This window comes from Ctenopharyngodon idella, chromosome 10 (assembly GCF_019924925.1).
Source record: "Ctenopharyngodon idella isolate HZGC_01 chromosome 10, HZGC01, whole genome shotgun sequence".
Lineage (NCBI taxonomy): Eukaryota > Metazoa > Chordata > Actinopteri > Cypriniformes > Xenocyprididae > Ctenopharyngodon > Ctenopharyngodon idella.
In genome coordinates this window covers 30302722-30327544 of record NC_067229.1, presented here as the reverse complement: position 1 = coordinate 30327544, position 24823 = coordinate 30302722, and the positions used below count along the sequence as shown (strand labels likewise).

The 24823-nt window shown below is 36.0% G+C and overlaps 2 protein-coding genes across 2 annotated transcripts; both read left to right on the top strand.

Moving 5' to 3' along the window:
• Positions 1-2858: 2858 nt before the first annotated feature.
• Positions 2859-4669, top strand: LOC127521303 (fish-egg lectin-like). The gene is given in 6 exon segments (XM_051910495.1): positions 2859-2916; positions 3067-3141; positions 3144-3293; positions 3834-4045; positions 4242-4366; positions 4482-4669. Coding segments are annotated over 6 exon segments (765 nt in total). The 3' UTR covers positions 4627-4669.
• A 13386-nt stretch (positions 4670-18055) lies between these two features.
• On the top strand, positions 18056-24032 carry LOC127521302 (fish-egg lectin-like). The gene is made up of 6 exons (XM_051910494.1): positions 18056-19188; positions 19276-19337; positions 19854-20081; positions 20491-20702; positions 20904-21028; positions 21137-24032. The coding sequence occupies exons 2-6, from the start codon at positions 19280-19282 to the stop codon at positions 21279-21281; spliced, it is 768 nt and encodes a 255-aa protein (XP_051766454.1). The 5' UTR covers positions 18056-19188; positions 19276-19279; the 3' UTR covers positions 21282-24032.
• Positions 24033-24823: the final 791 nt, after the last annotated feature.

Below are 24823 nucleotides of genomic sequence, written 5' to 3'. Positions count from 1 at the left end.
GTCAAGGTGATCCAAGCTGCTGAAGATGATGATGGAGACGGGCACTTGAAGGTTGGTCCAAGAGGGGTAGTTATCCGGGCAGGATAGGTGGCTTGGGTGAAGTGCAGAATCCCTTTAAAGATGGCACAGTCTGACTCTGTGGTCTTGTTTGAGCCTCATGAAATGAAATGCCAGTGCTCAGGCTCAGCTGTCAAGTCATCATAGGTTAGGTAAGTCACAATGGCAATGCCCTGGCGTTAGTTTTTCCGATGATGTCACCAACCGTTAAGCATTAGGCCTACATTTAAGTGAAAATGAATGTCAAGTAGGTTAATATGCAGCTTATTGTGCGTTTTGAAACCAGCGAAAATTGCAGGATAGTAGAACATGAGTTCACACAACGCCACATCACGCATCTACAGCGCTTCTGTGAACAGAGAAAACAGAAAAAAACTATAGGCCTACATGACACATACAATAAAAGGGAATATTTAGGCCTATAGGCTACGTGATATTTCACTATATAATTAGGTCTACAGATTAACAAAACGAAAGTGGTTCATTGTGGCGCACTCCAAAGAGCTAGGAAAGGAAACAGACATTCTGCTTGTTTTCGTTATTTAAGTGTCTTTTGTAAATGTATGAATTATGTCTTGCTTTTACCTGTATGACCATAAATTACGGAGTACAAGGAAAAAAAAATCCAGTGGTCGCGCCGGCGCCTCACGTGCGCGCACAAATTCTTGCATTGCTTACTTGATATCGCAGCCTGTTAAATAATTAAAATAAAATACAATCAACCAAACATATAAAACGTTATACTGCTCAATTCAATTCTGTAATACAATCTGCCGTTTACCACCTGTGACCACCGCCTGACTGTGCTGTTATGTGAAGGATGATGTCGATAATGCGAGTGAAGTACAAATCTTACATAATAAATAATAGTTTAGCATTCGTCTCGAAAATGGAAACCGTGCCGAATGAGAAAGGTATCTTCAGATTCACTTTAAATTAATTTGTTTAGCATCTTATATAATTTTATTTCTAATAAATAAACCTGTTTCTCACTTTGAATATAGCAATAGAAGCTGGAATGGCAAAGAAAAGAGAATTTTTTTTAATTCATTTTGGCTTGACGGTATAGCCTGAATTAACTTTAGAGGTTTTGTGGTAAAATAAAATAGGGCAGTTTTGTTCATAATTTATGTTTACAAACATTATAATTATATTATATATATATATATATATATATATATATATATATATATATATATATATATAGGCTAGGTTATTTGTAAACATTTTATTTTATTTACCGATAAATTACATTATTTCTGAATGTATAGCCTAATAATAAAATGCGACATATACATGACATCTTTTTTCCTCTCAGGAATAGTGTAGGTATTTTTTAACCATGCAGCAAACATTTTAAAATATCTCGAAAAAATACTTTATAAACCGTTGATAGTTTTTCCTTTCGTTTAATAGGTTTACATTTGGACAGAATTTTGTTATAAAAGATAATTGTAGGCCTGTTGGCTAAGACGGCAAATACTCTCTTTAATAAATAAAATGCTGTATGTATTATTATTATTATTATTTTCCAACTCCCCGGAAAGTTTTGGAACAGTCCAAGTCACGAATAGATGTGGGGTAGTTTGGGAGAGTTCATTTCCAAAGGGTGGCCTTTTTTACAAAACTAGTCCTAGGCTTTTTGCATGATTGGAACCAAACCAGTGCAGTAATGTTCTCTGGAGACTGAATATCAAAAGTTGAAATTTCACTGCAGTCATGACCTCATATCTGCAGTCATGACCTGCAGTCATGACCTCATATCCTAAATCAAACACCTGCGATTTCAGACACTACCTGCTAATGCACTCGTATTCATGTAAAGAAGCCATGCTGACAAGTCGTTATTGTTTTTTTGGCGCACAAAAAGTATTCACATCGCTTTATAATATTAAGGTTGAACCACTGTAGTCACATGAACTGTTTTAAATATGTCTTTAGTAGCTTTCTGGGCATCTGAAAGTGTTAATTATCTTGCTGGCAAAAAAGGCCTCACTGAACCATCTGATTTTATCAAAAATATTTTAATTTGTGTTCTGAAGATGAATGAAGGTCTTACGGGTGTAGAACGACATGAGAGTAATTAATGACATTATTTTCATTTTTGTGTGAACTAACCCTTTAACACAGGACATAACAATGTCTGCCAGGTATGGAGGGCCAAACCTGCAAAAACAATAAATAAATAAATAAAAACATAAATAAATATATGAAGAAATGTAAAAAAATAAAAAAAATAAAAATACACAAATACACAAATAAATACATAAATAAATATACAAGGAAATGTGAAAAAATAAATTATATTTTTATTTCCTCATTCATTTATAATTGTATTTTTTTCCACATTTTGTTTTTTCATTTATTTACTTCGACATTTTCCACTGTTGGAGAAGCTACATACTTCACCTTCATCTGATTAGACTACGGGAAAATATATTACAGGGAATTATCTGTTGACACAGATAATGAACATCTATAGACACAGGGAGATACCGGTTATCTTCTTGGTTAAAATGTCCCCCACTGACTTTGCTCTTGTCTCTATTTCACACCAAACAAGTTGAGTGTTTGATAGAGATAGTCAGAGATAGTCTGTGTCCCCTCCCTCCCCCCCCAAACACACACATTTTGCCTATATAAATGATCCCTCAACAGCATTTGCAAACATTGCATGCAAGTTTCTGTATCTCAGAAGAGGAGAATCCACACTGAATCCACACTGTTCTTTTAATATTGATTGTTTTATCCTTACTCATATTGAACTCACTTATATAAATGATTTGGTTCTGAACAGAGCAATGAAGCTTTATCTTAGCATCCTGCTACTCTTCAGCTGCCAGTTCATTCACACTCTGGGTAAGCTACTACTGTACATATACATGTAAATATAAATATATTAAAATACATTTTAAAAAATTTTTTGCTAATTTTTTTTAATATAAAAGTACTTAATTCATTTTTAAAAGTGTCTATTTGTACTCATTATTTTGCACCATGTTTTCACAGCTTTAAACTGTGAAATGATTTGTGGCACCCTGAAGCAGATAGACGCTGGGTCAGGATCAGTGGTTGGAGTGAACAATCAAATGAGGTCTTCATCCTGATTAATAACGTCTTCACAAAGGTCTTTACGTCTCTAAAGCACTTCAGTGTTGGTCCTGCTGGTCAGTTCGGGGTGGACACAGCAAACAACATCTTCAAGGTGCGGGGTGGCAGCCTTGTGCAGATTGAAGGTGAAGAGTTACAGAAATCATAAGATATGTTTAATCTGTTATTAATGTATGTGATTTTAGTTTGGAGTCATTATTTTAAAACCACAGTACCAATGACATCAGCTTATTGTCATTCTGGTAGCACTTTATTTTACAGTCTTGTTCCACATGTACTTACTTTGTACTTATTATACTGTAGCAATTACAACTGACTAGGTACAAACCTTGAACCTACCCCTAAACATAACCTTAACCCATGTAGTTACCTTGCATTACCAGTACTTTATTGGGTACTTTCTCTATGCTTTCTCTGTGCTCTCTATGCTTTCACTTCCTTTAATCCTTTAATCCCTCCCTATTCTAGCTTATGCTACTCTAAGCAATGTAACTGAAACTTGTATTGTGAGCACTTCTTGTGTCTATTTGCCTGCTAAAAGCATCTGCAAAATGAATAAATGTAAATGTACACTGTAAGTGCACGGACTGTAAAATAAAGCGTAACCGTTATTCTTCCAGTTAAACTGACTAATCTTTCATCCAACCTGTTTCTTGTACTGTTAGGCCTTCTCAAACAGGTGGATGCTGGAGGAGATCAGAACACTGCAGGTGTCAACATGTATGATGACATATTCTGTTTAAATATGGATGCTAACAACAAATTGCCATCCAGCTCTGTTCCTTGGGTTCATATTGGTGGAAAGCTGAAGTATTACAGCTGTGGCCCGTACAGCTGTTGGGGAGTGAACAGCAATGATCAAATCTTCATCATGAAGGTAATGTCCCAATGTTAAATACAGGGGTTTGAGTACAAGTTCAAATACACCAGGTACAACAGTAAAGTAGTCATCACACAAGCGTTTGATTTTCTGACATAACTAAAGAAATAAAGAAACTGGTGTGGAAGCAGTAAACAATTTCTTGATGTGACGATACGGCTGACTGGTTTGTGTTTCTTTCTGTCTTGTGCAGGATGTGTCTGGTAATGCCTGTTCTGGGTCCAACTTTGTGAATACTCCTGGACTTCTGTCCATGATTGAAGTAGCAACTGATGGCAGTGTCTTTGGTGTCAACTCTCAAGGGGCCTTATTCCAAAGGTGAACTGAACAGTCATAATTTAATAAAACTTTTTAAGAACAAAGTGATGAATTTTTCAAGAATAACTTTCACATATAAATCAAATACCGCATTCAAGAAACCATAATTTTGCAGAACTGGCATCACTCAATCCAACCCCGCTGGCACAGACTGGATCTCGATGGTTGCCTGTCCCAATGGCCACAAGCACGTGAGCTTTGACCTGGGATTGCTGTGGGTCGTCTGTGTTGATGGCTCCATCCGTAAATGTACTTTATAGTCTGTCATGCATCACTGCAGCAACAGAGGAGCTCAATCATTAACAGAAACCTCAAAATAATCAGATATTATTAACAGAAAATTATAAAAGCTTGATTAATCTCAATCTTTCTTTTCTTCTCTTTTTCTTGCTGTTGAATCAATAAAGCGTTATGATAGCATCTTATCAGTTTTGTGTTTCTTGTATCATTTAGTTCAGTAGTTCTCAAACTGGAGGTGCAGCATTACAGTGGTTACATTTTAATCAAATTGTTCATGCTTTATATCTAATGTCTGATTAGAATTTTAATACGTTTATGCATCTATAAAGCCCACATTTTAGAACTGCAGGAAGTTATTAGTCAAGGATCTAAGGATTCAAACTATAGCAACTTGTGTTTGTGCTTCAAGAGAGCAAACATTCATGTGTTGAACTTCACTTATGTTCTTTCTTTATCTCTGAATGTAAACATTTAACATTAGTTTCAATTATTTTTTAATTATTTTTCATAAATAGTTGATATTCGTTTAAGGCAGGGGAAGAGCAGGAAGCAGGAGATGAAGTGAAAACACAATCAGCAAATGTTATTATACTAAAGCAAAAGCAGTGGAAGATTACTGCTTCACAACATCATCCTGTTAAGGTAAAAAACGTATTTGGCACATACAGAGTTAAGGAAATTGCTTTTTATCATTCGCAAAATTGTGAAATTAAAAATAGCGATAAGTAAAAAATAAATAAGTCGCTTGATCACAACTTTCATAATGACTGACCATAACTAAACAAATGCAGTAGTCGTATTTGTCACGATCACTGTCTGTTCCTGTCAGTTCCTGGACTCCATTTCCCATAATCCTCCTTGCCAATCACATGCACACTCCACACCAATCACCAGTTGCCACATACAGCTTAGCACACTACCTGGACTATAAAGGACTCACACACACACCACCTCATGGCGAAGTCTTGATTTGCCCCGGTGATCACTACTGAGCGTTTTCTTGTGGATTGTATCTCTGTTACCGTTGGACTGTTTATTGGACTGTGTTTGTTTGCCGCCTGCCCTGATCCTTGCCTGTTATTTGGACTGTGTTTGTTTGCCGCCTGCCCTGACCATTGCCTGTGACTTTACTCTGCTTGTCTGCCGCCTGCCTCGACCATTGCCTGTCCCTGTTTGTGTCTCTGCCTTTGCCCCTGTCTGCTTTGGTGTTTATCGTAATAAAGCTGCAAATGGATCCTCACGCTTTCGACCCATCATTACAGTATTGATGTGGGTTAATTTCTTTCATAGAGCACCATCACAGCAGTCAGCAAGAACACACAGTGACACAAACACACTTCAATACTGAGACACTTCATGAGGATTACAGACACAAGCTTAAATTAGTCTTCACACTCCTATGAACTTTATTTTACTCTTAAAAGATAAATAACTTCTGTCTGACGGTTATAATGTGTATCAGATGAATCACATTACTACCTGTAAGTTGAAGTGGCTGATGTCTTTTGTGTGTTTGTCCTCAGATCAAGATGCAGTAGCCTAGGCTATCTAAACTGTGTTGGATGTCCAGCGTATAAATAACTTCAGTTATCTCTGATCTCTATCAGACGAACATAATGCTGTGTTAATATTGTATGTTTGTTTAGGCTGCACTGCTCTGCTCTTTTAAACATAAGACAAGATTAAATATCAAAATTAATCACATGACGTTGTTGTTGTTGTTGTTTTTTTTTATTCTTTGCTTCTGTTTCTTTGAGTTTGTTGCTTATTACTCACAGCCTAGTCATTTAGTTTCATTTGATGTTTGGTAAGTAGCAACACTAGGTGGTGTCATTTGCACACTAACCTTTATGCTGCTGAGGGTTCCTTTGAGTAATTTTGAGCCAGAAATAAATTTTTACGGAGCCCTGGACAAAATAGTATCTAAATCGTGCGCATGATTTATTAATTCGTTCCCTCGATTTACTAAAACGTGCGCACGATTTATTTATTTATTTATTTATTTTTGCATGTCATGTGCAGGGCTCCGTACATTTTGAATAAATTTGTATAAAACCAAATAGACAGTCCTTTGAGGTAAAACAACATGGTGAACAACATGGACATAATGCCACATTGTGTTTAATGTTGAAATATTGTTTAAACACTCTCAGAAAAAAGGGTAAAATTTTGGATCATAGAAGGTACAAAACATTGTCCCTGGGGCAGTACCTTTTAAGGGGACAGAATTGTACCTTGATATAAAGGAACAAATTTGTACCATTCCAGTTTGTACCTTGAAGGACATGATTTGTACCATGGGGAACCAAAATGTACCTTTTGGTTTTCAAAACTTGTTGGTACAATAATTGTACCTTCATCAAAGGTACAAATCTTGTCCCTTAAGGTACCACCCCAGTGACAAGCCCCTCTGTACCTTAACTGTGGCAAATATGTTCCTTCAAGAACTATTAAAAGCCAAAATATTCTCGTTGCTTTATAATATTAATATTGAACCACTGTACTCACATGAACTGATTTAAATATGTTTTTAGTACATTAATGGATCTTGAGAGAGGAAATGTCATTGCTGGCTATGGAGGCCTCACTGAGTCATCGGATTTCAACAAAAATATCTTAATTTGTGTTCTGAAGATTAATGAAGGTCTTATGGGTGTGGAACAGCATGAGGGTGAGTAATAAATTACATTATTTTCATTTTTGGGTGAACTAACCCTTTAAGCTTCCGCAAGAACCAATGAGATTAGTTCTTGCATTTCAAGCAAGTACGGTTGAGCTTAGATCTATTCTCTATATTAAGTGACTGTGTTTCTTTAGAAGACTTGGATTCAGCCACTTGATTCGTATGAATTTATTTTACAATCTCTTTATTATGGAAGCATACGGTAAGCAAATGTCAATTTAAAAAGTAATGGCAATGCAATATGTAAATATGACAATGTATTTCTTATTTGAATTTACTTTGTCCATACCATGTGTGCAACATTTAGGGCAAAGTGATTATTCAAATTCAATAATGTAATCAAAATTGCCATTTCCTACACTATTTTTAACATATAATTTAAAAATATTTTAAATTTTTATAAAATTGCAAAATTAAAATGAAAATGTATTACAGAAATTATTAGATACGTTTAACATGTTAAAGCAAAAATTGTAGGAAAATGATCATTTAAATGTTATTTTTTGTAAAAGCATTTACACTCACAATTAAGAGTTTTGCGATTGCATTTTTATTAAATACCCACGATGAATGTAGCAAAATTCAAAGTTGATTTGAAAATGCATTTCGAGCCGCCTTGTGTCACAGACACGCCAGGCTCTACCATCACCCGCATCCCATCAGCACAGTCATCAACAGCAGCACAAAAGGCACACGCACTCACACCGTCACTGTCCGGTCTCGTTTGCACATGGTCTTACCTGTATGCTTACCTCAAGGACTCCTTCCAAGATACTTACCTGTCTCCAACGTGTTCCCAAGTCTCCTTCGTTGTTCCTCAGCCCGTGTGAGTTCCTCAGGGTCTTCTCAGCTCCAGTCTGTCATCTGCCTGCGATATCTGCAAGAGAAAAAGTATCACTCCAGTATCCATATCTGCCACCTGTCATATCTGCCATCACTTACCTGCACTCCGTATATGCTCCTGGTTGTTCGATAAACTAAAATATTACCTGCATTCCAGTGTCTCTGTCCCCTTCTGTATTGTAACACCTTGATGCAATGATTGACATGGCGGGTCAGGAACATGATCAGCTCGGAATCCATTTAAAACTATTGTAGGAAATGGTAAATGTAAATTATATTTTTGAATTTGAGTTATCGTTTTGCTCCAAACATTGCACAAATTGCATGGAAAATGTATAATTCAGATATATATACTCGCAGCTGAGGATGCAGACTTGTTGGATAAGTTTGATCAGGGGCAGCGCCAGACACTGTAAACATTCGGGGCTTAGCCCAAATCTAGTTTGTCCAACGACATTTTAATTTGCCGTTAACAGCTTTACTGTCATGAAAGAAACTTTGTTGTATGCTGGTGTGAAGTTAATAGAATGAAATTATGCCCTCTTTAATGTCCAGTGTGCAAATTGATCAAAGAAAAAGCATCGGCTTGTACCTGGACATTAAAGAGGACTCTAACATCTTTTTAGTTGTGATATAGTGTCTCAGTCTACATTACATTGACACTGATGTTTTAGGATGCCAAACAATTATTACAATAATATAATAATGATTTATATAATTATTCTTATGACAGTAATATCCACATATTGTAAAACAAATGCACTGTAAAATAGGGCTGCACAATTTATCGCGATTAAACTGTGCACAATTTGGCAAAGGCTGCAATTATTTTATGTGCAGCTTGTCAGAGCTGTACGGCTCTGTGATCAGTAAATGCTTCTCCATCTGAAAGACAGAGGGCGCTCTCCTGCAGAAACTCTAAATATACCCTGCCGCAGAAGAAGATATCGCTGTAGGTGAAAAAAACAGAAGATTGAAACACTTTGATTGATTAAACATGGCTAATAAACACACGGCTGCCTTATTCTGTGTAAGAAGACACATCATCTCACAGAATGAGAGAATGAGAGTATGAGCTTTATTGCCAGGTATGTTTACACATACTAGGAATTTGTTGTAGTGACAGAAGCTCCACAGTGCAACAGAGTGACAGTGACAAGACAAGACACAGATATAAAAAGAACAATATACAAATATATACAATATACAAATATACAGAAGGATGCTCAGCTGTCATTATGAAGTGAGTTTGGAGTAAAATCATGTTATTAAATGTTGTCTTTTGTTGGACAAGATGTTAATAAATGTTTCTCATGTCTGGAAAGATGTTTGACGCGTGTTGCTTTTTCAAATGTACATTATAAGAGACTCAAACTCACAGTGCTTTCAGATGGATTAGCATATGGAGCCATACTTCATTGACAAGCTGCACATAAAAAAAATAATCGTAGCCATTGCAATTTCATAATCACACTAAGAATCACGTTTAAGTTCAATGTTATTTTTCGTATCGTGCAATAAATCGTGCAGGCCTACTGTAAAATAAATGAAAATGGTATAGTATATTTTACTTTACAGTATAAGGCAATTACAATAGTTTTATCCTAATTTCTTCACTTGCAAGAGATAAGCACTTGAGCTTTTATTTTGATCACCAGATCACCAGCTGATCACGTGAGCAAAGTGTGCACTTCTCTTTAAAACTTTCAGCACAAACAGACTGCCTATATACTTAATTAAATCACTGTCTTTTGCTGTTTTATAAAGGCACAAAGCCATATCACAGTTTCGAATTTAGTTCGTTGGCAAAATACAACATTAGAGTCCTTTTATGTTAGGCTATAAGTTAAAATTTTCGGTTCCATACTATGGAGCCAGATTTGACTCAAATATAATTCACACAAAAAACATGACGCACACATGAGTAGCCAATTTAGGAGAGACCCCCTGATATGATTGTAAAGCGCTTTGGGTGTAAAGTAGTACATATGAAAGCGCTATATAAATGCCTCATTCATTCAATATGAACCCAATAAGCTAAATTGCATAAGCATTTTCCCATAGAAGAACATACACACACAAAATGAGCGCCCAGCGGCCGAAAGGCAGTACTGAATATTTGCACACACAAATACACACAACACACACAAACATTTATTTATTTATTTATTTAATGTAACACTTTAGTTATTAACTAGTTGCTTGCATATTACAATATTAACTGTTTATTAGTACTCATAAAGCACATAGCACATACTATTATGCATGATTTCTACATCTTACCCTTTACATGAACAACTGCCTTACTATTACTATGCAGTAATAAGGAGTTTATTGAGGCAAAAGTCAATAGTTAGTTAATAGTGAGAATTGGACCCAAAACTAAAGTGTGACCATATGTATGTGCCACGGTGGTTGCAGGAAGGCAGACACAGACAAAGATAATAAATCCAAAATAGTGGTTTTAATGATAGATCCAAAAGGCAGAAACACAGTAACAAAATAGTAACTGTAAATCGAATCACAGTAACTATTTTTTACTGTGTTTATTATTATAGTAAAATTATACTGTATAATAATAAACAGTAACAAAATAGTTACTGTGATTACATTTACAGAAAGCATACTGTGGAATAGAACACGGCAACTTACTTGCTAATTGCTGCTAGCAAGTTACCGTACATTTCACAGTGTTTTATTATTACTGCTGTATTTTTTTTTTCACAGCAAATATAAGATTACTGTAAACTGCTTTAATTGTGTACTGTAAAATGAAGACATGGTTTTTGTCACAAAATTACATTTATTTAAAACATTTTAAATGTGAAAATACATAGGCATACAATATTTTACATTATATACATTTATAGCCTATACATTTTTATTATTTGGTATACAACACTCCTAAACATACAAATCCATCAATGTCCAGATACAATTGGAAATGAATAAAACAGAAAGTAAATATAATTCAAAAACTGTAGAATTTTAAGCTTCAAAATCCTTAATACCAACTTTATTCCTGAATGGGGAAGTTCCTACTGGGCTGGAGTCCTTTCCTGCAGTGGAAGAAATTAGCCATTAATGTAGATGACTAAGAAGGCAAGACTGATGGCTTGATGACAATGTATACAAGTTGGTCTGGCTAAATTAAACAATCCAGTCAACATTAATATTACTATGTTGACTATATTAACTAGTATGGACATTATAATGAGTGGGCCTCAATCAACTCCCTAGTTCAGTAGTTAGCACTGATCAGGGAGTCTTAGTCACAGAATCCTTCCAGTGCACTGAAATATTCACTCCCAAAAAGTCCCACAATGCACCATGAAAATCAGGGAGCATCAATGCTCACTATGCTCCCTTAACAGAAGTTCTGAAGCATGAAACTTTGATCACATGAGCCAACTCACTACACATAACGACACAAGATAGATATTTGTTTGTTTGTTTGTTTGTTTGTTTTTACATACAAACATATGTTATTATATTTCTGCATAAACTTAAATCACTAGACAGGTAATTAACATCATCTAACTAACATTTTTATCTCTGAATTGTTGCACGTATATATGTAACAAGCAAAGTATCACAAAGTACTTTAAATAACATTAAATATAATGTCAGAAAGATATTAGTTCTGCTGCTGCTCATGAATACCACTAGTGGAGTTATAAAATGATGACATTGTGTTGTCGCCAGAAATAGAGTCATCTGTGTCCCAATGTGTGAGCCAGTGCCTTTTACTGTTCTTACAAGTGCCCAGATTCATATACACCATATACTGATTCACAAGCTCAGGAGTTAGGGAGCTGAGCTGAGGATCCCAAAATTTCATGGCCATGTCCTGTGTTAAGGAAACATCATCTTAATGCGTAAACAAACCTGTATGACTGTAGCAACATGAGATAGTCATAAAGGGAGAATATTAATAAATTTACTATAAATTTAAAAAATAAACTTTTTATTTTCAATTATGGCATAATGGCTACATTATATTATACTGTTATATTAACGTGTATACTATCTTCATTGTTTTTGGTTCTTCCCTTTTGGACCTAGTTTCTCAGTCTGTTTGATTAATCATTCTGTTCACCTGTTGTCTCATTATCTTATTAGGTCCCTTTGTTTGTTCATGCTTTTAAGCCCTCAGTTTTCTCTTGGTCTTCATCAGTTCTTGTGACAGATAGCGTTTAGTTTTATTCCTGTTTTCTAAGCATTTGATATGTTTCCTCGTCTTTGTGACTTTCCTAACCATGTATTGTAAAAATTATATTATATTATATTATTGTCACACAATGGGTGTGTGTGCCGGCAGACAGAAGAAGACTATTGCAGCATTGAACATAAATCCAATACAACGTTTAATAAATCCTCCAAAGGCAAGACAATCCACTTAACAGGCAGAGTGACACACCTTAACATAATTGTAACACCAAACAGAGAATGGAGACAAGGCACAACTTAAGTAGTTCATGCAAATGAGACTAATTAATCAAACACAGCTGAAACCAAATTAACTATTGACAGTTACTATAGAAACAAATGAAAAGCATGTTGCTATATGTCACAGACACGCCAGGCTCTACACTCACACAGACACAGCACACGTCATCACCAAAGTTCTAATCACCCACATCTGCAGCCCATCAGCACCCTCATCAACAGCAGCACAAAAGACTCACGCTCTTACTCAGTCACTGTCCGGTCTCGTTTGCACATGGTCTTACCTGTTTGCTTACCTCAAGGACTCCTCCGAAGATACTTACCTGTCTCCTGTGTGTTCCCTCGACTCCTCATTGTCTCCTCGTCTCTCGTGAGTTCATCTGTGTCTGCTCAGGCTCCAAGTCTGTCATCCGTCTGCCAATCCTGCAAAACCAAGACAAGTATCAGTTCTACATCAATACCTGCCAACGTATTAACCTGCCTTCACTCACCTGCACTCTGTCATCATTCTGGTTGTTCAATAAACACCTATACTTGTATTCCTGTGTCGCTGTCCCCTTCTGTGTTGTAACACTATATGGTCAATGGTCATGTAAAATTTTTACACTAAACTTGTGGCCTCGAGGTCATGACAACACATCCATTGGCCACAACACAAATGTACGTAGTTCGTCATATCGATTTTGTATCAGTGAAGTTCCATATCGATCAAGTTCCACAACAAAACTTGTTGAACCAGTCACCATATATTATAATGCTCATTTCTCTTCTCTATAAAGCACGACTCGACATATTGTATGCATAGTTAGTACGTACCTGAAATGACTGTCGTGGTTTCTTTGATGCAGCCTGAAGAAAGGGGCTAAACAGTAAATGAAGGGTCCCGTGACAGTTAAAAACAAACACATTGACAATACAATGGCATATTATGCTTCCACAAGGCAGACATTCACTTAAAAAGGCTAGCATCTATTCTATGTAGCTGCTGTATTTTGCCTGGCAAAGAAGCTCAGAAAAACATGATCCTTTGAAAAATGTTGTGCTGTTTAAAATCCTTACCTGTTGCTGCGTTTTACTTCAGCCCGCTTCGGGATTTGATTCATCATGCCATATAGCTAGAAACGGCTAGCGCACTTTGCTAACACACATGCATGTGCATGGATACAGTTCCAGTTTACTTTTATCCAACAATGTTACTCCACTAAACTGATGACATTATCAAATATTGACAGATAAAAAAAAAAAAAAAAATCTATCAAATTTATATGAGCAAACAGTTATGTTTGTATTTATATGGCTTACTAATGCCGCTCTCTGCATCTCTCTCCTGGCGCACTCCTAAACACAGGTAAATGTACATGAGGATGCCTTGGTAAATTAACCTAACATCGCAAAATATGAGCAAAGTTACCCTGTTGAAGTCAAATCCTAAAGAAATTGTGGAATCTCCTCAGTTTCTGCTGCTGAAAAAAGTCTTGCTCAAAATTTATTTATTGTGATTCACAGTAAAAAATATATTTACTGTAGAATTTACCCACCATTAAAATTTAACCATGATGCTTTGCAGATTTACAGCAACATGCTGTATACAGGTTCTACAGTAAGGATTTATTCATTTTACAGTAATAATGCTGTGAAAACTACAGAAATTTGTTACAGTGTAGTTCAACTACTGAACTGGCTAACTTTGTAGAGAAGCAAAGGTCTCATTCTTTAAAAAATATGTAAGTTTGCCTATCGTTTGTTCATACAGACACCTACATAGTAATCATTCACCTAAAAATGGTAACATTAATTATCTCATCTTTTTCTCAACTTTATGCTGTCTCAAACTCGTAGGACTTGCTTTTGGAGGGCAAATGAAGATATTGTAATGGAGAAATGATGTCTGTTTGCCCACACAATGGAAGACCAACAGGGACCAAACCTTCAAGCTCCAAAAGGAACATAAAGGTACAATTAAAGATCAAATTTGTCTGATGTCAAAATATCAAACCAAAGGACAACAAATTAGAGACCTGCAATTGCAAGATGTTACTTGTAAAAAATGCGTTTTCACCAAAAATAAATTGAATCACTTCAGAAAACTGGCTAAACCACGTGATCAATTGCCTTTATCCTGCATTTACTGTACATCTACTGGTATTTGAGAGTTTGATCCCCATTTTCTTTTGCATTGTAGAGACAAACAGACATTTCATCTACATTAAATTATCAACTATTTCTTCATCACAGTTTAAATCGACAAATGCTGATTTGTATTTTCTAAATCATTTTTTTGCGAAAAAAAATGGACTGCTGTTCACTGAAGCCTGATTTAAGAGTATATTTGTATTTTATGAACAGAGAAAGACTTCATGTATGTATGCATGTATGCCTGATTTAGGGCATATTTTAAAAGTTTATGTAATGATAATATCAGAATAAAAAAAGACAACTTTTAAAAAGACTTTTAGCAGTGTTACAATGTAAAAAAAAACAAAATTAAAAAAATTCTATCACATTCTAGAGTATTTTAATACTAGTAATAAATAGTTTTTGGAGATTACAGCAGGAACACTAAAATAACAGTATAATGGCACCTGACAGTATTATACTGTGCAGCCTATATTTTACTGCCCAGTACTGTAATATTATTCACAGTAATAAACTGTTGTTGCAGGTTACAGTAGGTACACTGTAAAATTACAGCATTATGCTCGCAAATCTAGCTGCCAGTAGTTTACTGTAAATTAACAGGGAAATTATTTACAGTGAAGTGTAAACAGCCTATGTGTCTGTCTACATGTTTGTATAAGAAAATTCAATAAGTCACCAAACATTTGTTAGCACAAATATTTGACATGTCAAATATTATGATTGGCTAATGTTCTAAGATCGGATCACGGGGATGGCATGTTAATGCCAAGTGTAAACAGCCTATGTGTCTGTCTACATGTTTGTCTATGTGTCTGTCTACATGTTTGTCTATGTGTCTGTCTACATGTTTGTCTATGTGTCTGTCTACATGTTTGTCTACGTGTCTGTCTACATATTTGTCTACGTGTCTGTCTACATGTTTGTCTACGTGTCTGTCTACATGTTTGTCTACGTGTCTGTCTACATGTTTGTCTATGTGTCTGTCTACATGTTTGTCTACGTGTCTGTCTACATGTTTGTCTACGTGTCTGTCTACATGTTTGTCTACGTGTCTGTCTACATGTTTGTCTACGTGTCTGTCTACATGTTTGTCTATGAAAATTCTATAAGTCACTAAACATTTGTTAGCATGAATATTCAATATGTCATATATCCTAATCAGATCTCAACACTTGATGAACAAATTTGAACAAGAGCAATTTAATTTGAATGGCTCAACCTATTAAAATACATTCATGGAACATTAGAGGATTTAGCTCCCCTGTTAAAAGAACTAAAATATTGAATTCCCTTTATAAAAATAAATGTGACATCATCTTGTTACAGGAAACAAATCTCACAGTTGAAGAATAAAAAACAAACAAACAAACAAACAAAAAAAAAGTCACCATTTTCACGCTACTTTTAACTCTAAAAAGTGAGGGGTGTCAATTCTTAGGAAAGGCATTTCATTTATTCACAAAACAACTATCTTCGTCCTGAATAATAACGTCTTCACAAAGGTCTTTACGTCTCTAAAGCACTTCACTGTTGGTCCTGCTGGTCAGTTCAGGGTGGATACAGCAAACAACATCTTCAAGGTGCGGGGTGGCAGCCTTGTGCGCATTGCAGGTGAAGAGTTACAGAAATCATAAGATATGTTTAATCTGTTATTAATGTATGTGATTTTAGATTGGAGTCATTATTTTAAAACCACAGTAGGCCTACCAAAGACATCAGCTTATTGTCATTCTGGTAGCACTTTATTTTATAGTCCTGTTCTGCATGTAGATACTTTGTACTTATTATACTGTAGCAATTACAACTGACTAGGTACTAACCCTGAAAGTACCCCTAAACATAACCTTAACCCATGTAGTTACCTTGTATTACCAGTACACTGTAAGTACACTTAGCCTATGTGTAAAATAAGGTGTAACCGTTATTCTTCCAGTTAAACTGACTAATCTTTCATCTAACCCAGTGGTTCCCTAACCTGTCCTGGAGGACCCCCAGCCCTGCACATTTTGTAGGTTTGGGAGCCACTGATCTAACCTGTTTCTTGTACTGTTAGGCCTTCTCAAACAGGTGGATGCTGGAGGAGATCAGAACACTGCAGGTGTCAATATGAATGATGACATATATTGTCATCATTGTCATCATCTTGTTAGATTCAGGGCGACATGCCGAGTCAAATGACATCCAGTTTTCCCATTTCGGTCATTGGCCATTTTGAATTTTGTGCTAAAATGCTGTATTTTATAAATGCATTAGTGTATCGTTATGAAACTCGGTATGGGTCATCAGCACGATGCCCTGAAGGAGCCTAAGAAGTTTCGGACCAGCGGCACCTAGTGGAGAATTTTTTTAAATATGCTTATACCTTTTGATGTGGTTGACTTATTTTCACAGGAGACATATCCTTAGACTCCTGAATCTTTGCTGAGTCCAACGATACCAAATATGCTAGGTTTCGCCTTTATGGTTTGTGCGACGTGGTGATTTAGCGCTTAAAAAATGATTGCGAATATCTTTCGAAACCTTTAGTCCGATCGAGATGAAACTAGCATAGGAAACACAAAACCCAAGTTGGTTAACTAAATGTCGCAGCCCAAATGTCAAAATTTTGATGGGAAGTGGCAAAAAAATCAAAACAAAGTCGTCCATGGGTCATTTTTTTATTATCTCATACATATAAATGTCTGTAACTCCAAAACAAAATGAGATATTTTCACCAAATTTGGCACACACATATGGGCTCACTCTGAGGACACACAAAAAATTGGTGGGATTGTGCCTCCTGGTGGCGCTATAATTGAACAAAACACGAAATTGCCATTAACTACAATACAGTATTATGATAAAAATGCTGTATTTTATGAATGCATTGGTGTACCATTACGAATCTCAATATGGTCCTATTGTAATGAGACTGATCTTAATAGATTCCGTGGGTCATGCCAAGAACATAGATACCAAATTTGCCATAGTCAGCCGAACTTCCTGTCCGCCATTTTGTTTTTCGTTAAAAATCTACTTTTTCGAACTCCTCATAGACCGTTGGTCCGATTCTCACTAAAAAATCAAATTGTATCATATTCAGACCATGCTGACAAAATGTTATGGATTTCAAGTCGATTTGTCAAACTGTTTTCGTATACCATCGCAATGAAGTAGAGGCTTGATTCTAAAATGACTCTTGAGGCTGTATCTCTGCAATGCTTTGACATTGACACCAAACTTTGCGAGTGTCACTGTCACTTTGACCTTACCACATTAATTTGGTCACAGCGCCACCTATTGGTCGAAAGTGATAAACCAGTAAATCTTTATTATTGACTGCAACATTAAAACACTGAAGGTGTACTGGAAAGTGATCACACACAAACCATTCTAAAGTCGGTAAAGTGTCTGTTTATTAGTACAGTGAAAACGGGACAAAGATTAACCCAAGATACTTATTTACATAAATTTACAAATTATATACATTTTATAACCAAGCAAATAGGTTCACCGAGTAAAAGAGAAAAGAACGAGACCGTGCCAAATCAAAGAAAGAAACAACACATAACCAATCTTACAAGAAAAAAAAAGAAAGAAAGAAAAAGAAAAACTTCGAATCTATTTACAGTCTTCTTCTAATCTAACTCAACCATCAATATTCACAAAAACCCCTAAATTAAGTAAAAAGAAAAATCTTCAGCGTCAAAGACGCCCTAAATAAAACTGCTCTTACTACAAACCAAAAATACAAAAGGTGGCACGTGTCACTAGTGTTCTATACACAATTAAAAAACTCAGTGTGGCACATGTTTATCACGTGATATCTTTTTTCTCTTTCCCCGTTTAGTAACAGGTTTGACAACCAGGTAACAAAAACGGTGAAAAACTTAGAGAGAAAAAATCGAATGAGCCATAGTTCACGAAGTTGTCAAAGAACACAGACTTTACCAATAAGGTATCAAACATTAAAAGTACAGGGCAAACGAACAAATAAGCACGCGAGTACTATCACAACAGGACAATAGAATGTGTGCTCTAGCGTGCACGAGAGCTCCAGCTTCCTGCACAGGTGCGCTCTTTATAACCAAATAGCGCGCCCTCATTGGTGAAGCCGCGCGTTGTCGTCACCAAGCGTCTCGATGACTGACAGAGGATTAGACCACTCAGGTACCCGCATCACCCTGCTGAAAACGAAAGTAAAGACAGAGAAAAAAAGAAGGGGAGGAAAAAAAAACACCGTACGCATAATAATAATTATAACAGTGGACGTAACAAACACGTTCACGTGTGAGCTGTCTTACCTGAGGGACGTGCTCATCTGATTACCTCCTGTCTTCTTCCTCTGTGATCTAGCCTGGACTTTGATTTGTTATTGACTGTTATTACTCCAGTAAATTTTGAATCACATTTCTGCATTTGAGTCATTTTCCTTGAGATCCCTGACAGAATCCACACTGACTGCTGAATTCTGATCGATCAAGAGAAGGTTATCTTCATTTAATTACTGTTATTTTAATATTGATTATGTTTTATCCATACTGAACTCACTATATAATGATTTGGTTCTGAACAGAGCAATGAAGCTTTATCTTAGCATCCTGCTACTCTTCAGCTGCCAGTTCATTCACACTCTGGGTAAGCTACTAATGTGATGTGGTATAAAGAATATACATATATTAAAATCGGTAACACATTACAATAAGGTTCATTAGTTAACATGAATTAATAATAAACTGCACTTATACAGCATTTATCAATTTTTATTATTGTTAATTTCAACATTTACTAATACATTATTAAAATCAAGAGTTGTATTCGTTACATTAGTTAATGCACTGTGAACTAACATGAACAATGAACCTCTGTATTTTATTAACTATAACGTTAATGAAGATTAGTAAATACAGCAACAAATGTATTGCTCATTTTTATTTAATGTTAGTTAATACATTAACTAATGTTTAACTACTGAACCTTATTGTAAAGTGTTACCTTAAAATCCATTTTAATATATATATATATATATATATATATATATATATATATATATATATATATATATATATATATATCTTTTTTTAATATAAAAGTATTTAATTCATTTTTAAAAGTGTCTATTTGTACTCATTATTTTGCACCATGTTTTCACAGCTTTAAACTGTGAAATGATTTGTGGCACCCTGAAGCAGATAGACGCTGGGTCAGGCTCAGTGGTTGGAGTGAACAATCAAAATGAGGTCTTCATCCTGATTAATAACGTCTTCACAAAGGTCTTTACGTCTCTAAAGCACTTCACTGTTGGTCCTGCTGGTCAGTTCGGGGTGGATACAGCAAACAACATCTTCAAGGTGCGGGGTGGCAGCCTTGTGCAGATTGCAGGTAAAGAGTTGGACTATGCAGAGCGTAAAATTACAGAAATCATATATGTTTAATCTGTTATTAATGTACGTGATTTTAGTTTGGAGTCATTATTTTAAAACCACAGTACCACTGACATCAGCTTATTGTCATTCTGGTAGCACTTTATTTTACAGTCTTGTTCCGCATATACATACTTTGTACTTATTATACTGTAGCAATTACAATAACTGGGTTATAACTAGGTACTAATCCTTAACCAACCCTCTTAACCTAACCTTAACCCATATAGTTACCTTGTATTACCAGTACTTTCTCTAGTAAGTACACTAAGTACACTATAGTGCACGTACTGAAAAATAAAATGTAACCATTATTTTTCCAGTTAATCTGACTAATCTTTCATCCAACCTGTTTCTTGTACTGTTAGGCCTTCTCAAACAGGTGGATGCTGGAGGAGATCAGAACATTGCAGGTGTCAATATGAATGATGACATATATTGTTTAAATATGGATGCTAACAACAAATTGCCATCCAGCTCTGTTCCTTGGGTTCATATTGGTGGAAAGCTGAAGTATTACAGCTGTGGCCCGTACAGCTGTTGGGGAGTGAACAGCAATGATCAAATCTACATCATGAAGGTAATGTCCCAATGTTAAATACAGGGGTTTGAGTACAAGTTCAAATACACCAGGTTTTTAAAAGTACAACAGTAAAGTAGTCATCACGCAAGCATTTGATTTTCTGACATAACTAAAGAAATAACTTGTGTGGAAGCAGCAAACATTTTCTTGATGTGACGATACGGCTGACTGGTTTGTGTTTCTTTCGGTCTTGTGCAGGATGTGTCTGGTAATGCCTGTTCCGGGTCCAACTTTGTGAATATTCCTGGACTTCTGTCCATGATTGAAGTAGCAACTGACGGCAGTGTCTTTGGTGTCAACTCTCAAGGGGCCTTATACCAAAGGTGAACTGAACAGTCATCATATTAAACGCTGTAAAAAGTGATAAATTTTTCAAGAATAATTTTCTGATATAAATCAAATGCTGAATTCAAGAAACCATAATTTTGCAGAACTGGCATCACTCGATCCAACCCCGCTGGCACAAACTGGATCTCGATGGTTGTCTGTCCCAATGGCCACAAGCACGTGAGCTTTGACCTGGGATTGCTGTGGGTCGTCTGTGTTGATGGCTCCATCCGTAAATGTACTTTATAGTCTGTCATGCATCACTGCAGCAACAGAGGAGCTCAATCATTAACAGAAACCTCAAAGTAATCAGATATTATTAACCAGGCACGTGCACAGGTAGGGCTCAACCTGTGCAGAGCACATGCCCTTTTTGCCCTTACTCCGAAGCCCTTACTTTTGTTGTGGTGTTTTTTTTTTTTTTTTTTTTTAAGGCAACCACAATAAACCTCACAAGAATCGAAAATGGGCTAATTTCCCATAGACTAGAGTGAGACCATAGAAGTATTTTCAGCTGCCACAATCTGTTTTGCATGCGTCTCAAGGGTGATTTCAGTTCAAGTGAAGCGGCAGCGCGGAGTGCACATGAACCAATCATCTCTTCCACGTATCAACACGAAATAAACGTTAATGAACACCAACAGGAATGTTGAAAGATACAGTACAGTATACCGAAATCAGTATCATGTCACAGATAATCGCTTGATTATTGTTTCAACCGCGGAAAGATGTCAACAAAACAGCTTGTAAACAATGTCAAATAACGTCACATTTACCTCAGAAAAGCCGTTCAATGTCCAATGTCAAATGAACTTTGAGAGCAGCATTTTGTTAAATATATGCTATATTTCATATTCATTCTATTTTTACTTAACCCTTTCTTCAATACTATTTAATGTTTGAATAAATCCGTTTTATGACAGCCACCATTTAACGTATTAAAAAATGTATAGAAACATAATTGTGTCATTAAAATTTATTAGTATAACGTTATTAATTTTAACCTTTAATATTATAATTATGTACCAACTGGGGTTAAATATAGTTTACAGCATTAGTTGAGAGATTTTTTTTTTTTTCATTGAGGAAAGTTACCATGTACTGTACCTGATAGGCCCCAAATTAATTATTGCATCGAAGTTAATCTAATCGAAATCGAATCGCATACTTGTGAATTGAAATCGAATCCAGTTGTGAAATTTGTGTCAATGCCCAGCCTATAGTGTCAATAAATGTTTATTTTTTTTATTAGGGGCCAAGCACCGAAGGTAATCGTTTGTGTTATTATTATTCTTCCGCCATTGAAGTCTATGGCAGCCCATAGAACTGTATGCGGGAAAGTTGTGAAATTTGGCACACTGATAGAGGACAGTCTGAAATATGTCTATAGCCAATTTGGAGTCTCTAACTCAATCCCTCTAGCGCCACCACCTGTCCAAAATTTCACTTATGTTTATGCTAATAACATTCGAACCATAAGGGTTACAAACAAAATTCTTTTTTCCTTTGATTCCTTGGCTCGATTCGACTGCACTCTATGACATCATTTTCCATCATAAAAATTTTCCTGCCATTTTGAATTTTCCGAAAAACCTACTTTTTTTAAACTCCTCCTAGGCCATTGCTCCGATTTTCACGAAAATTGAACCAGATCATATACAGACCATGCCGACAAAAGATATGGAATTCAAGTCGATTTCTTAAACCATTTTTGAAACACGCGCAAATGAATTTTACATAGCGCTTGCAAAAATAGACATAAGGCTGTATCTCCACAACGCTTTATCGTATTCAGACCAAACTTGGTATGTGCTATCATAAGCATGACCTGAGGCAACTTGCAGCGTTTCGGCACAGTGCCACCTACTGGTCCAGAGATATGAAAAATGGCTATTTTTGCTTATAACTTCTGATGGATTTGTCCAAAAATCATAAATCATAGTCTTGTTAGATTCAGGGCGACATGCCGAGTCAAATAATATCCAATTTTCCCATTTCAGCCATTTTGAAACCAGCGCAGGAAACACAAAACCCAAGTTGGTTAACTAAATGTCGCAGCCCAAATGTCAAAATTTTGATAGGAAGTGGCAAAAAAATCAAAACAAACTCGTCCATGGGTCATTTTTTTATGATCTCATACATATAAATGTCTATAACTCCAAAACAAAATGAGATATTTTCACCAAATTTGGCACACACATGTATGGGCTCACAATGAGGACACACAAAAAATTGGTGGAATTGTGCCTCTTGGTGGCGCTATAGTTAAACAAAACACGAAATTGCCATTAACTACAATACAGTATTATGATAAAAATGCTGTATTTTATGAATGCATTGGTGTACCATTACGAATCTCAATATGGTCCTATTGTAATGAGACTGATCTTAATAGATTCCGTGGGTCATGCCAAGAACATAGATACCAAATTTGCCATAGTCAGCCGAACTTCCTGTCCGCCATTTTGTTTTTCGTTAAAAATCTACTTTTTCGAACTCCTCATAGACCGTTGGTCCGATTCTCACTAAAATCGAATTGTATCATCTTCAGACCATGCTGACAAAATGTTACAGATTTCAAGTCGATTCGTCAAACTGTTTTCGTATGCCGTAGCAATGAAGTAGAGGCTTGATGCCAAAATGACTCTTGAGGCTGTATCTCTGCAATGCTTTGACATATTGACACCAAACTTTGCGAGTGTCACTGTCACTTTGACCTTACCACATTAATTTTGTCACAGCATCACCTATTGGTCAAAAGTGATAAACCAGTAAATCTTTTTTATTGACTGTATTTAATAGGTCTTTAATTGCTCACTGTTGCAGTTGGTCTGATGCTCACAGCCATGTTGGCTGGCTTGTTGTGCCGTCTTTGTGTATATATATTGTTTTTTTTTTTACTTGAAGCAAATGTTGTCTTTTCCCATTATTTTGTTGTCAGTGCACCAGAATCTTCTTTTTCTTGCTGTTGAATCAATAAAGCATTATGATAGCATCTTATCAATGTTGTGTTTTTTGTATCATTTAGTTCAATAGTTCTCAAACTGTGGAGGCCCAGCTTTATAGTGGAATTTACACTATTAAGTTTACATTTTAATCAAATTGCTCATGTGTGACTGTGTGTGTTGATGGAGTAATTCACACAGATCAGGTGGATGGTCACTCAAGGTTGCTTTACTGGGCCTGGGACAAGACACAAGAATGGGACAAACAGGACCAAAAGCTGATTAGAATACAGTGCATCGACGTTGATTCAAGTCAGCGGGGAGAGATATGAGACTCTGCTGCTTACACATTTTTACAAAGGGATCGAGAACATACAGTGGACAAAATTCTAAATAAAGCATACATTAAAGGGGACCTATTATGCCCCTTTTTAAGAGATGTAAAATAAGTCTCTGATGTCCCCAGAGTGTGTATGTGAAGTTTTAGCTCAAAATACCCCACAGAGAATTTTTTATAACCTGTTAAACTAAGCAAAAACGCGCGTTTTAGTGTGGGTCCCTTTAAATGCAAATGAGCTGCTGCTCACGGCCTAAGAGGGCAGAGCTTCAAGAGCTGAGGCTCCGAGCTCCAGTGACAGAACAATCTCATGCTCTAATAATCTCAGAAAGTCTCTGTAGCTGTTTAGTTCAAATCGAAGTCTGAAAATGATGCCTATAGAGCCAGAGAATATATGCTGTATGGAGGCAGAACAGAGGTATAGTTTAGTTTAAGTGCGTTTATATCTTATGTTGTCATCTTGCTTTTGTCCACTATTAGTACGAGCCTGTTGTAGCGAACCGGTCTCG